The 15,094-nt window shown below is 32.7% G+C and overlaps 2 protein-coding genes across 2 annotated transcripts; both read left to right on the top strand.

Moving 5' to 3' along the window:
• The first annotated feature begins 2,914 nt into the window (after positions 1 to 2,914).
• Positions 2,915 to 4,177, top strand: HELRODRAFT_110122 (hypothetical protein). The gene has a single exon (XM_009015230.1). The coding sequence runs from the start codon at positions 2,986 to 2,988 to the stop codon at positions 3,673 to 3,675; it is 690 nt and encodes a 229-aa protein (XP_009013478.1). The 5' UTR covers positions 2,915 to 2,985; the 3' UTR covers positions 3,676 to 4,177.
• Positions 4,178 to 4,496: 319 nt separating this feature from the next.
• Positions 4,497 to 10,484, top strand: HELRODRAFT_110114 (hypothetical protein). The gene is made up of 8 exons (XM_009015229.1): positions 4,497 to 4,715; positions 7,423 to 7,555; positions 7,806 to 7,935; positions 8,171 to 8,278; positions 8,435 to 8,602; positions 9,364 to 9,590; positions 9,890 to 9,942; positions 10,148 to 10,484. The coding sequence occupies exons 1-8, from the start codon at positions 4,631 to 4,633 to the stop codon at positions 10,216 to 10,218; spliced, it is 975 nt and encodes a 324-aa protein (XP_009013477.1). The 5' UTR covers positions 4,497 to 4,630; the 3' UTR covers positions 10,219 to 10,484.
• Positions 10,485 to 15,094: the final 4,610 nt, after the last annotated feature.

Raw genomic sequence — 15,094 nt, 5'->3', positions numbered from 1 at the left:
ACGAATGTAACAAAAGAAATATGAATGCAAAAAAGTTTCTCCCAGGTTTGCCGACGCAAATTTAAATAACAATGCACATGATGCTTCTTATGAGAAAGCGTACCACATACATTCAGTGCGCTTTATTTGTATAAACAAATCATGAATGTCTGTTTCATTTGCATAAGATTTGGTAATTTTGCAAATCAATTTAGCAATAAAAATCCAACCTTCTGTTAACCGGGTGGAAGAATCAAATTATTTAATCAAAAATTTGCGAAAATTATTCGAAATCGCTGCACGAGACAGTTCAAACAGGTTCTTGCGCTAAATGATAGATGAATTGTCTGACCTCATTACAGCCTCATTAACATATCTTGCAAAAGAAAATTGCAGATTCTTCGTCGAAACGGAATAATCTGGCAACAGTCTTAAATGTTTTTTGGATTTTTAGAATTTTCTCAGTGAACCCATTTGAACGATTTTTAAATTTTTTTGTTAAGGTATACGAACAAAGGGTTTGTTCTAGCCATGTGTTATTTTTGTGCTAAATAAACGATCCAGACACTGCTGCATGCCCCATTCGATACAAACCATATACCATATATGCTTAGGATACAAACTAATTGGAAGATTTCGATAGAATTCTTTTTTTCACGTAATATATTTTGACAGTGTATAAAATATTTTGTTTGACAAAGTCTCTAGATCTAAAATTTATCAATCAATCAATCAAAAATCCACTTTCATTCCAAGAGACCGTCATTCTTAGTATGCGTCTCAACCAGTCCCCAGTCCTGTCATCCATCGATCTCTTGACAAATCTTTTAACTTTTCCAGTTTTTTATTCTTTTAATCTATTTTTTGGCATCCTGTGAATATGGTCAAAGTTCAAAAAGTCCAATTTTTTGTACATCGACCATTTTTTATATACTATATTAGTTTTCCAAGGTAATTCCTTAATTCCGTTTTTTAGCTTCTGTCTTCAGCTGATTTTAACCAATTTGTAGCTCTCAATTCCAAAGAAGGGCAACGAGAATGATTAAGGAGGGTCGCGGTATGACATATGAAGACAGATTAACTGTTTGTGGATTGACAACATTAGAAAAAAAACAAGAGGAGATTTGATTCAGGCATATAAAATTATCACTATGAAGGAGAATTTGAAATCAGCGACATTTTCTGAGCTTAAGATGAACAGTAAAACAAAGTGGCTTAAATATAAGATCTTTAAAAAAAGTTCGGGATCGATAAATATAAATTTTTCAGCTGCAGAGTTGTCAACGAGTGGAATAAACTGGGAAATGAAATAATATGCGCGGAAACAACCAATAACTTTAAAGCAAACTTGGCAAAAGTAGGAGTGGTCCTGTCACAGACTTAGTCTTCTTGGATCACTATAAAAAAACCTTTGTTATGTTATATGTTAAACGCTTCGAATCTTTTTATCTTGTAGAGTTTTGCATGTACGCAGTAGTGTAGAAAACTACTGTGTTGTAGAAGGTGGAACATATCAACAACCACGTCATCCATGCTCTACTACCACCAATCAAAACCACTAAACAAAACCTTCGTTAACGCAAGCATAACTATCAAGTCGCCACTTAATCAACATATCAGGATAAGATGTTCATCACAAGACACCTTAAATATATTAGCACTTTATCATTTACTTAATTTAGTTTTTTTCATTAACTAGTCTATTGATAAATTATTTTATTTATTTGCCTTTTTAAACCATTACTTTATTTTATTTTCCATACTTTTCATAATTAAACATTTTTTTCTCCGTAATTTATTTTTCGTTATCATTTTATACTATTGCCTTACATGTTGTAACAGTTTCTGCGTTTGTCTGACTCAGATATTTTAAAGAATAATAAAAAAAAACAGATTTGCATTGTTTTCATCATTTATTTGACAGATGTTATTACAATTTTTTATCAGTACGCTTTTCCTAAATTTATTCAATATTCTCTGTGCAATAGCTATTTTCCGTTAATTTCTTTAAAGCAGTTGTTGCCGCTGTCATATACAAAGAATAATATGAAATGATGTTATGAAATCGCTAGTTATAAAACTGTTTTATTAAAAAACTAAATTTTTTAAATTTTTAATTGAAATTTCGCACCGTTTTTATTTTTTCCACTAATTATTCTCGTTGGTATGCATTTTATAATACTTGCTGCTTTCATTTACCATCCCAATCAGTTTGGTAAGCCATCAACACGGGATGCTAAAGAGTCAATCTTAAGCAAACCGGAGATTTGTTATAATTCTGTCTCAAATATTATGTCTATCATCAATCATATTTTCAATTTTTCATTGACCTTTCCAACAATGACGTGGAAAGTATAGTGATGAAAATGGATAGCCCTGTCAAATTCAAATTGTTAGCTTGGCCTAATTTCTAATCTATGCACTGACTCAAACTGCTATTGCTGAAGTCTATTTAATACTTTGACGTCGAAAATATTTTCTGATACCTGGATACTTATATCTAAATTTAATAAAAATTAACATATATGCCTGGATACTTTACACAATTAATAATATATATATATGTGTGTGTGCACTTTCTAGAGTTGCCCTGCCCACAATACCTCGTGCCAGACCAAATCAAATGATTTTTGAAATTTTTGACATTTTGGTAACAAAACATTTTGCTATCATACATTTTGTTTTCTATCAAGTTCCACATCATTTTAATGCTGCGGGAGCTGAAGAAGTCTTTAGTCCCAGTGTTAAAAAATTTTATAAAGATTTTGTTTAATTTCGCCTTAAACCTATCGAATTTCTCTATTTGTAGGAGATTCAGTCCCTAAATATTTTAAGTATATGATCATTAAGATAACACAGCATTAATTATATACTATACAAGAAGTGCAATGCTAAAAATTAGTTTTTTAGGCGCTTGCTTGTATTACTTTGTGGCATTTAGTCGTACCAAACAATTTTTGAAATTCATTTTTTGACATTATTTACGGATTAAATTTTTCTTTAAATATGAAAAAGCGCAAAAAGTTAACGTTCTGTTCTAGACCTTTTACTTGTTCGGAGTGCCACAGATCGTTCACGCAACAGAGCAGCCTAGCAACACACAAACGAACGCACAGTGGGGAAAAACCGTTCAGCTGTACGGTCTGCGGGCGTGAATTTGCGAATGGGGGCAACATGAAGATTCACATGAGGGTTCATACCGGGGAACGCCCCTTCGAATGTATGTTTTGTCAACGAGGGTTCAGTCAGCAAAACAGTCTGAAGGCTCATCTGCGAATACACAGCGGTGAAAAACCGTTTTCCTGTGATCAGTGTGACAAAACATTTCGAGTTCTTGGAAATTTAAGAAAGCATCAAGCAGTCCATTCGGAAAATGTTCCTTATGCTTGTGAAATTTGCGAAAAAAAATTCAAACTGAAGTCGGATTTGAAGAGACACAAAAAGACCTTTCATGAACTAAATGTGTCATCAAACGATGTGGACGAATTCCTAGCTACTCCACATCTGCTGGCAAACAATATACAGTCTTCATCAACGTCAATCATTGATAACCAAATAAAAGTAGAACCTGGCTTTGATAGTGGTGAAAGTGTCGACCTGGCAAACAAACGAGATGTAGTAGCATTTAAAGAGGGCTTAAGTACTATTGACATGGAGGCTGTTAATTCTGTGACTGGGATTCATAGTTATACATAAGTATTGACTATCATTTTTACTTTTTTTGTTTATTAAATCGTGCTCTTGAAATCTAATATATTTGATTTGGTTTTCTTATTTTGTTTTAAAAGACTACATTTTAGCTTATTTATTTAATCAGTAAATAATCAAGATAATAATGAAAAGCATTTTATGGGTAATATGAGTTATGATAATATAAAATTTGAAGAGCATATTTGTTTTTTAATTGAAATTTTAAAGCCTGGTTGAACTTCAATCCTTTATATACATATATAATATAAATATATCTTTGTGTGTTTTTGTGTGTATGGGAATATAATTATGCATTTTATAATAATTTGATATTAGGCTGTTGATAGCCTCTGCTATTGATAGCTATTGATATATTTGTACTTGTGTGTGTGTGTGTGTATGTGTGTGTGCTTGTTTCATGTAAATGCTTAATTGAATGCATGTACTTATAGACAATATATATATATATATATATATATATATATATATATATATATATATTTATATTGATATATATATATATATATATATATATATATATATATATATATATATATATATGGAACGAAAGACGAGTACAACAGTTCTGAAGAACGGTTTTGTAAATTTAACAACGTAATGAAGTTAAAATTAGATTTGTATAATGTGTTTTCAAAGTATTTGTTTGTAAAATACTTTATAGTACGACGCTGCAAGTACGAATAATGTACAAAGTTACTAACTCAGTTTATTAAAAATACGTATATGAAACGTTTTGTACTATTAACCTTTGTCTTCCGCATTAATATGTTATATAGTGGCGTGCTGTTGAAACTTTAAATGCATCGTGTTTGTGGTGTGTTAAAGCGTAAAATAGTTAGTTACTAATTTTTCGACTGGGTTTTTTGTAAATTTGTTGAACCAGTTTCAACTACGTACCAACTGCTTAGCCTTTCAAATCTGCTCTCACGTTCCAAAATACATGATGACCGCTCAACATACAACAGATGGTAAATTAAGTTACGCGACGTTGGCAGCTCTACAGATTGTTTCTGGTGGATCCGCAGGTTAATTTTCAATTGTTTCGATATAATAAAACTTCTAAAATTGGGTTGCAATTTAGTGGAATAATGTCAAGTGAAGGGCTTTCCATAAAGGGTGTCACGCTTTTTAACGTTTTCTTTGAGCTCCCTCCCCCGTGTCACAAACTGTCACAAATCTACCAACCCCCCAAAAATAAGCATGTGAATTGTTCTATGTATTTTGTTTTTTATTGATATCAAAATAACGAATGACAAGTTTATATGAAGATAGTTTGATATATAAATGCTTTACCGTAGTTAAAATATAACGAATTAGTATTAACCTCTACAGCTGCACAGCGGTAAACTTTATCGATGGCATTTAAATTTGACTCCTTTAATTAATATTCATGAGCTATTTGCTCGCTTGAAACTTTAACATTCACTTATGCGCATAGATATGAAAAAAATTATTTATTGTTTTGTTTATTTAAAAAAAGGCCGTCACACTTGCGTTTACCCCCCCCCCACTAGTCACAAAGTGTCACAAATATTTGGATCCCCCATGAAGCGTGACATCCTTTATAGACGGCCCGTAAAAGCTATTGTCACTAAAAAAAGATGCTAACTCGGTCAATAAGTCAATGGCGGCGACCAAAACTGAATCACAATTTGTCTTCGTATAACAATGGTCAATACCAATCAATAAATCGCTAAAAGAAACAATATTATTGTCAATAATATTATTCACGTGATGGTTTGCACGTATAACATGAGAAAAAATATTTACATTCGTAAACAGTAACGCGTTACACACTTAAGCATTCAGTAGTCGAACTTTCCTTTGTCTCCAAACTAGCTAGGTCATCTCTCACTAACAACTCGCCAATTTCTGATAACCATTCCGCCGTCTTGAGTTTATTAATTTTTCTAAACCATTTTTCAGGGGTTTTCTATTGTGTTTATTTAGGCTACTTTACGGACTTTGTTACAACCTTAAAAAGACAACGGCAGCGGTTTCTACTCATTTTAATATTAATAATAATAATAATAACGTCATTTAGGAAGCGCGATGAAAACAACTAAAACGACACCGGAAGAATATAATAAATAATCAAGCTCGGCAATTGGATAAAAATAATAAAGAGTAACAACGTTACTCATTAAAATTATTGTTGGTTAATTAAATGCCGTTTTAAAATAATGAGTTTGGAGTGATCACAACATTGATAAATATATATTACATGCATCGATGTTCTTCTCTTTAGTGACAATAGTAATCTTAATCTTCTTCTTGCTCTTGACTTTTCCTCTGCTTTAATATTACTGATTCTTGTCTATCTTGGTTTTCTTCTTATCTTTGTAGTCGTTTTTCTTCTGTTGTTCTCAATAATTCTACTTCTAACTCCTCTACTCTTACTTTCGGGGTACCTTATGGCTCTATCCTTGGCCCTTTTCTATTCATACTCATACTTTTGAACTACCTTGTATTATTAATAATTTTTCTTTTACTAGTCAACTATAAGCTGATGATTCTTATATTTATACTTTCTTTCATCCGTCTAAATCTCAATTATATTCTTCATAATCTATTTCTATATCTTTCTTCAATTATCGCTTGGTCTGACTCTATGTGTCCAAAACTTAAACCTTCTAAATTTGAATTAATTTGTTTTAATAAATCTAAACACTCAATTACTATTCCTCTTATTACCTCTAAAAATCATGATGTTTCTCACAAGTTTCGTAGTCTAGGCTTTATCTTTGATTCTAGTTTGTTTTTTTCTTCGCATATAAATAGTGTTGCTAGAAGTTCTTACTTTCATCTATGCAGTATAAACAACTTTTGCTTTTTCTTGATGATCCTACTCTTCTCTTTCTTGTTACTTCGTTAGTTTTATCTATGATTGATTATTGTAACTCGCTCTACTATGGTCTTCCTGATTCTATACTCTATCCTTTAAGTAAAGTTTTTAACTCTGCTGCTCGTCTAGTTGCTCGTGCCCTTTTCTTTTCCCATATATCTCTATATCTTGCTCTCTTGCACTGGCTACCTATAAAATATAGAATAATTTTCAAAATTTGCACGTTTATGTATAAGTCTCAATCTAAATTATTTCCTAAGTACTTATCAGATATATTAATTGAACCTAAACGCCCCGGTTTACGATCGTCTTCTTGTCCTCACTTCTTCTTAACTCGTGTTAAACACTCTTTTGCTAAATCTGCATTTGCTTTTTCTGGCCCTTTTCTCTGAAACTCTCTACCTACTTTTCTGTCTACTTCTCCATCACTTACGAAGTTCAGAGCGAATCTCAAGACCCATCTGTTTGCAAAATTCATTGAGGAGTGCTGTTGAACATCGTTGAAATAGCGCTTTATAAGCTAATTGATTCATAGATTGATCGTTATTTTTGGTTTAATTTGTCTAAAAAATCACTTAGACAATTAAATTTAATAAAATTTGCATCAGATGAATGCTGTAACAGTAAATTAAGATTGTTAATTTGTAATAAATAAATAAATGAATTATTTAAGTAAATGAATCAAAATGTTTTTACGTTTGTATTATAGGGTAACGTGGGGCAAAACGCCGCATGGGGTAAAAAGCCTAAATCCAGCTTAACTATGGCTTCTTGCCCCACCCTACCCTACATAAGACAATTTTTAATTTTATTGTTAAGTAATTGTCACTTAAAAATTTGAATGTGTGAGAATTTATAGACAATTCAGTTTTTACGGATTTCAACAGGCTTCGTGGAGATATGTCTGATGCACCCGCTCGACCTTATCAAAACTCGATTTCAAATCCAACGGGGTATTGACGATCCGAACCGGTATTTGTCGATGTTTGATTGTATTAAAAAAATCTACCGAATCGAAGGGTTTGTCTTTGGAAAATTTTTTGTTTTTTTAAAGTCTTATTTATATGTGATAAATGCTGAATATATACATATAGACACCATTATCGTTATTTAAATGGTACTAAACTCTTCATCTAATCTCCTTTATACCGAACGTTTAACATCAAATTTTTTAACTTTCATCGCGACATCTTTAGTTCAAACTGCTGCATTATTTTTTTAAATTATTTTAAAATAAATTAATTATAATTCTATTGCTAAATGTTTTCAGTCCACTCTCCTTTTACAAAGGAATCCTTCCTCCGATACTTATGGAAACTCCAAAAAGAGCCATAAAATTTTTTTCTTTCGAACAATTTAAAAAGTTGTTTTCATTGGGAAAAGATCATCATACGTTTATTGTTGGTAATGGCGTGTTGTTGAATTTACTTTTTAATAAACTCAGTTTTTCTAAACAAGCCCCATCATGTAACTTTAATTAATGTCTGATTTCATTGTCATCTGTTAAGAATGTGTTTATGAAATAAGAGATTCGAGCAAAAAGGCGCAAAATTATTAATATTTCTGAATTTTGCTTGTTTAGTTGACAAAAATTAACAATGAAATGTTAATTTGTGATGTATATATGTTTCACAGAATTTGACGTTTGCTGGTCTCTGTGCGGGACTAACTGAAGCAGTTTTTGCCACACCCTTCGAAGCCGTGAAAGTTCAACTGCAAGCTGAAAGAAATCAATTTACACAGGTTTTTATTTGTACGCTTTGCAGTTTTATACTTAAAAATTTTCAAAATTGTCTAAAATTTTAATCTAATGTTTTGCAATTGTGCATCACGATTTTAGAATTTGTTCAAATGTTTAACGATCAGATTGATAATGAACGTTGAGTGAATTGTTTGCAGCAACAATCAGCCTATTCAAAAGCTCGAGAAATCATTAAGACCTCAGGCTTAGGTACAACTGGTTTGTTCAAGGGCCTCTCGTCCACTATGATTCGTAATGGAGTTTTCAACATGGTTTACTTCAGTTTCTATCACAACATGGTCAAATTCATTCCAAAAAATGATAAGGTAGATGATGGTGATTTGATAACATGGAAAATTGCTGCTGTGTTCTATGATTATGTTAATTTTCATTTTTTGCTAATTTGTGTCAGTGCATAGGGACTAAAAAGTGTGCCTTGGGCAGATCCTTCACTTCGACTCCTTAACTAATCATTGTAAATAAAAAAGTTTTTTTTATGATTTTTTCAAAAATGGGCCGCTTATTTCATCATCTCAATATTCAATTATAGTTAACAATGTCATTAACGGCACGATTTAGATATTGAAATAAAAAAGTGGTCATTTTAATATTTTATCCTATTTTTAAAAAAGCTAATTAAAATGTTTGGCATAGTATTTTTTGTATAGAGAGTTAATTAAAAAGTGCCCTTTTGAAATGGCACCCTGGCCAACTGGCAGGCTTCCCACCCCTTCGCTACGTTACCTCCTCAAGTGTCAGTCAGCAACATTGGTTTGCTCATTTGCTGACCTCAATCTATTGTATGAGAGTATATGATTAATGCATACATTCAATCATGTATATTTTTGTCTTTGAATATGAGGTAGTAGAAAGGAAACTTCGTATATCAAACGCTAGAGTGCAAACAAAACACAATATATTTACGTCTAACACATTCTAAAGCATAGTTTTATTCTTATAAGTAATTAGTTTATGTAACAGTAACACAATGTTTATACACTTAATGAATACATTTTTTTCAAAGCTATTTCTTGCTGACCAGTTCACTGACATTAAGCTTTGATGAATTATTAAATTATTAATCAAGAACGACATAGCTTATCGTCTGGGCATCGGTTTCTTCGCGGGAACATTCGGTTCTGTGGCCAACATTCCATTCGACGTTGCAAAAAGCAGAATACAGGCTCCCCAACAGTTCAACATCATCATTACTGCCAACAACAACAGAAGCGGCAACTGCAGCACCTTCGATGGCCACACTGTTAAGTACAGAACGTGCCTTGCCACTGTTGCCATGATTTATAAGGAAGAAGGGTTCGTTCTATGATGAATGCTGTTATTAATGTTCTTCATTGCGTCCTTTCTTGTGTAAGATGTAAATGATTGTTTGACATTTTAGGTTACAAATACATTGCTGTATATGTTAGTGAGAAATATTCGTTTGAAGCACGTTCGAACAAATGTTAATAGTTAGGGTTAGTACAATATAATTGTTAAGATTCGTACATAAAGTGATAGTAATTGTTGATTCAAAGTTTGAGCCTTTGAATTCCTTACATGTTTGAATGAATGTTCTGTGTATAATAATTTGACTTGTTGTCCACTAAACGCAGGTTCCTGGCTCTTTACAAAGGATTGCTGCCAAAGGTCATGAGACTCGGTCCTGGTAAGTTAAAATTTATAAAATAATAATAATTAATAACTTTGTTTATATATTAAATTTTAGATATTAGATACATTTTTTAATTCTTTCTTTCTCCGCATGACAATTGCAAAAGTTCTATAAAAGCATTTTGTTTGCGTGACTGTGTGGGTTGATCGCTGACCATCAACGACTCTTCTTCCATCGACTTCATTACTCACTTTGATAGGTGGTGCTATAATGCTGGTCGTATACGAGAAGGTGCACAAGGAGCTGTCGTCCTGGGTAATGAATTTATGAGGGGATGACGTGACGAAAGTTTTCCATGATAACTCGCTGTAGTAATGAGCGATTGATGATTGCAAGAATGTTCAAGCGCTTCCAATTTGTTTCGTAAATAATGGAATACATTATATATTACACATTAAATGCTATAAAATATTTCTGGAAATGGTGAAATTTGCGTTATTCGTCTATTTTTTTATTGAATTTCTGAACATTAGATTTTCTAGAAACTAATAAATGAATGGAATATTTTGATCTGTAACACAAAATCATGTTTCTTATGTTTCCGGATTAACTGCTTAAGGAAACTATGGTTTTGAGCCAAACAATTGATCAAAAACATTTAAAAATGTCCACATTCGAGCAAAATGTTAGCAGCGGATAAGACACTCAACGGTCTTCTAGTACATTTTTTTACTTCAAATTCATAAATGTGAGTCATAATTCTAAGTAGCAAATCGCTGGGGTTTTATAATGTTAAAAAATGAAACTTTTTGTTATTTGGCATGTAATGGTTTCCTTAATGCAAACCTTCGATTGTGTACTTGTGCACGCGATGGCTTATATTAAGCTACTTAAACAAGCGTACATCCGAGTTATGTACGTGCATTTAATAATAATTTTGTTCAAATGTTCATGAAAGGTCTCAGACAATCCTCTGCATCATGCAATTTCATTGAAAATTGTGCTTAACGATAAAATAACCAGATGGACAAATTTTATGAATATTTAAAAATTAATAAAAAACCATTTGTATGTTTGAAGTTATGGAAAGATATATTTTATTGGAAACAAACGCTACAAAACAGAGTTGGACACAACCGCCTGAGTTACACCAAACGAAATAATCTACGCCCGTGACGTGACATCATCTTTGAAGGAAATATTTTCAACGGGAGGATGTTTTCAACAGCTTTATGATTGTATACTAAAGTTTAATTCTGGAAAATTTAGGAATTGTCAACTCAAAGAGTATAAAGATTTTTTGTGATTTTGTCAACCATAAGCATAAAAAATTTCAGATGATTACATGAAGTGATTCTGTTTATTTAAGAAAGGATAGATGCGTGTGGTGGGATGGTGTGGTGTGAAAGTGAGTGACAATTGAAATTTGTTTGTTCCAATTTGTTGACCTCCTTCATATCAACATTGCCATCACCGTTCCCACCATCTTAGATTAAACTCTGCTTGGATTCGATTGCAAGGAATTCCCGCCATTCAAGGCTATGTGTGTGTTTAATGCGTTGGTGCACGTGTTTTGCATACTTCATGTTTGTTGCCGATGTCTCTAAGATATTTTGAAAAAATGTTATATATAATATACATGATATATATATATATAATATACAAATGACTGATAATAACAGACACATATATCCACTTGGGCGCAAATTAATCGAGGCATTATAGCATCATATGAGCCGATGGAGGACGCAAGCGACACCTCCACACATCGCCCAGCAAAACGACGGCTTACAAAATTACAAATAGGCTATTTCCATCATTCCATCCTCGCTCCGTCCCACCGGCTACTCTTCTTTTTGTTCATTCCATCATTCCAAACGTGATGTTATGTTGATGTTGTTGACGATGTTGTTAATATCGTTGTTGTTGTTGACTTTATTTTATTTCGATATTGCATAAAAAAAATGTAAATAAAAATACAAAAACTCCATATTTACCAACTGGAAAATAAATTATTTTGCGAATGAAAAAAGGGACTTTTTGTAAAACGACCAAAAAAAAGAACGAGCAACTGCCTGCTTATTTATTTTTTAAATAGATGTTGAGAAATAGGCGCGTCTAAATGCTGGTTGGCAGCAAATATCGCTTGAGGCAAATGCTGCTCTAGTGTTGCGTTCATTTTCTTTCTAACATTTTAAACTTCTATGCGTAGATGTTGATGTTGTTTGATATTTGTAGCGTAGCTGTCAATGAATTACGTGTTTTTGGCAATCACCTCATAAAACCAAATTACACCACACCACGCCACACACACCAACCACATACATTACACCACACCACACCACGCCACACCACACCACACACACCACACCACACACATTACACCAAGCCACGCCACACACACCACACCACACCAAGCCACGCCACACACACCACACCACACACATTACACCACACCAAGCCACGCCACACACACCATCCCACACCAAGACACGCCACGCCACGCACACCACACCACACCAAGCCCCGCCACACACACCACACCACACACATTACACCACACCAAGCCACGCCACACACACCACCCCACACCAAGCCACGCCACGCCACGCCACACGTCATTCTACGTTCAAAATTCCCACGAACTTTAATAGTCCGGTTGATCACTATTTGATATGATGATGACGATGATAACGCGTGGGGGAAACGAATACACTAAAAATGATGATGACGATGATAGCAATGATGACGATGTTGATAATGGTGATGATGATAATAATGTGGTGATGTTGATGACGGTGAGAAGAACGGAGATGACTATGTAAGATGCTGATAAACACCTGTGCGTGTATAAATATATTATTATATTATTATTATTATTCGAAAATTTGTATATCGCTAATTACAAACAAAATGTTTATCAAAAGCACTGTCTAAAAAACAGTTGAATTATCGATAAACCAAATTTTATAATGAAAACAAAAATGATTTCAATAACTTCTTGAACGATTTTTCCGTCAGTTCGGGCTGTCTTAGATAACTTGGTAGACCATTCCAAACAGCTGGTCCAATTACTGAGAAACTTCTCTCCGCCATTTTCAAGTTGGTTTGGGGCACACATAACAAGTTGCTATCATCAGACCTTAATCAGACAATTTTAAAAGACAGTTGTTTCGGTGCATGCATTTCTTTCAAATAAACTGGCGCCATTCCCTTCATACATTTGAACATGATTGTTGATATTTTGAACAAAATTCTTTTTTTGACCATCAACTCAGTGCAGTTATCTTATATATATAAATATATATAATAGTGAAATGAATAGCCTCGATTGATGAATAATGATTAAGTGATGATGTTTTCGATGTAATTAATTAGTTAATTAAAATTAATCAAATAATTAATTAATTAACTGATATTTATAAAAAAGTGATGATGCGCCAAACATATTATAATAAAACAGATGTAATAATAATAATAATAACAACAACAAGTTAAAAATGATAAAAACTGAAAATAATCATTTCATCAACATCATCAACTTTAAAATGTGAAGATGATGACACTAAAGAATGATAACGTGAAAACTGATTTTAAAAAATGACGAAAAGGGATACAACAGAGATGAGATTATGCAACTTTTACAACAGTTGCACGCAGACGATAATGAAATGATTATATGATTGGAGATGATGCAACGACAACATGATGAAAATTAACTTCACTTCTTAGTATGGTATAAAACAGAAATTGCAGCAACAAATAATGATTGAATGATGATGTTTGAATGATAATAATAATTGAATGATGATGATAATAATTGAATGATGATGATGATGATCGAATGATGATGATTGTTTGATGATGATGATAATTGGATGATGATGATGATTGTATGATGATTGTATGATGATGATGACGACGATTGTATGATGATGATGACGACGATTGTATGATGATTGTATGATGGTGATAATGATTGTATGATGATGGAGAATCACAAAGCCCTTCCGGAAACTCGGAAGATTGGAAATTAGTCACGATTACGGTTGATATTGTGTTGCTGGGGATGCAGATAGTTGGATGGACAGGCGAATGAATAATTGAATGAATAGATAGATGGATAGATGAATGGATGAATAGATAAATAGATAGACAGACAGACAGACGACAGACAAACAAACAAACAAACAGACAGACAGACAGAGAGACAGACAGAGAGACAGACGGGGATCAGATAGATAGATAGATAGATAGATAGATAGATAGATAGATAGATAGATAGATAGATAGATAGATAGATAGATAGATAGATAGATAGATAGATAGATAGATAGATAGATAGATAGATAGATAGATAGATAGATAGATAGATAGATAGATAGATAGATAGATAGATAGATAGATAGATAGATAGATAGATAGATAGATAGATAGATAGATAGATAGATAGATAGATAGATAGATAGATAGATAGATAGATAGATAGATAGATAGATAGATAGATAGATAGATAGATAGATAGATAGATAGATAGATAGATAGATAGATAGATAGATAGATAGATAGATAGATAGATAGATAGATAGATAGATAGATAGATAGATAGATAGATAGATAGATAGATAGATAGATAGATAGATAGATAGATGAATGAATAAATTGGTAGATGATGAGTGATAAAAAATAGAGGGATTAAATAATGGATAGATCGATTAATGATTAGCAAAATGGATGAATGATTGGATAATGAATTAGATGAATAAAAAATGAAAAATGAGGGATAGTGAGTGGAGAAAAACGCTAGATAATATTGACGATGGATTGATGTTCGCGGTGCTTGTGACAATTGTAATTGACAGGACGGTCTTTCTATTGCTAACACAAAAACTCAAACAACAACTACATCGGCAGCAATAACAACTGCTGCTTTCTACTATTGCCCCTACTACATTTACTCACACTAATACCACTACCTCTATCTATACTACTACTGCCAAAGCTATTGAAGCAGCTACTACTACTACTACTACTGCTACTATTACTACTACTACTACTACTACTTTGGTAATACTACTTGCATAGACTACCACTATTACAAAAGAACCATTACTCCTACTGCTTAAAATATTCCTACTCCCACGACAACTACTTCTACTACAAGCAACAAAAATATGAACAATAATAATATTATTGTTAAAAAGTA

The sequence above is a fragment of the Helobdella robusta genome (assembly GCF_000326865.2).
Source record: "Helobdella robusta unplaced genomic scaffold HELROscaffold_15, whole genome shotgun sequence".
Lineage (NCBI taxonomy): Eukaryota > Metazoa > Annelida > Clitellata > Rhynchobdellida > Glossiphoniidae > Helobdella > Helobdella robusta.
The sequence above is the reverse complement of the archived record's forward strand: the minus strand, read 5'-3'. Positions and strand labels throughout refer to the sequence as shown.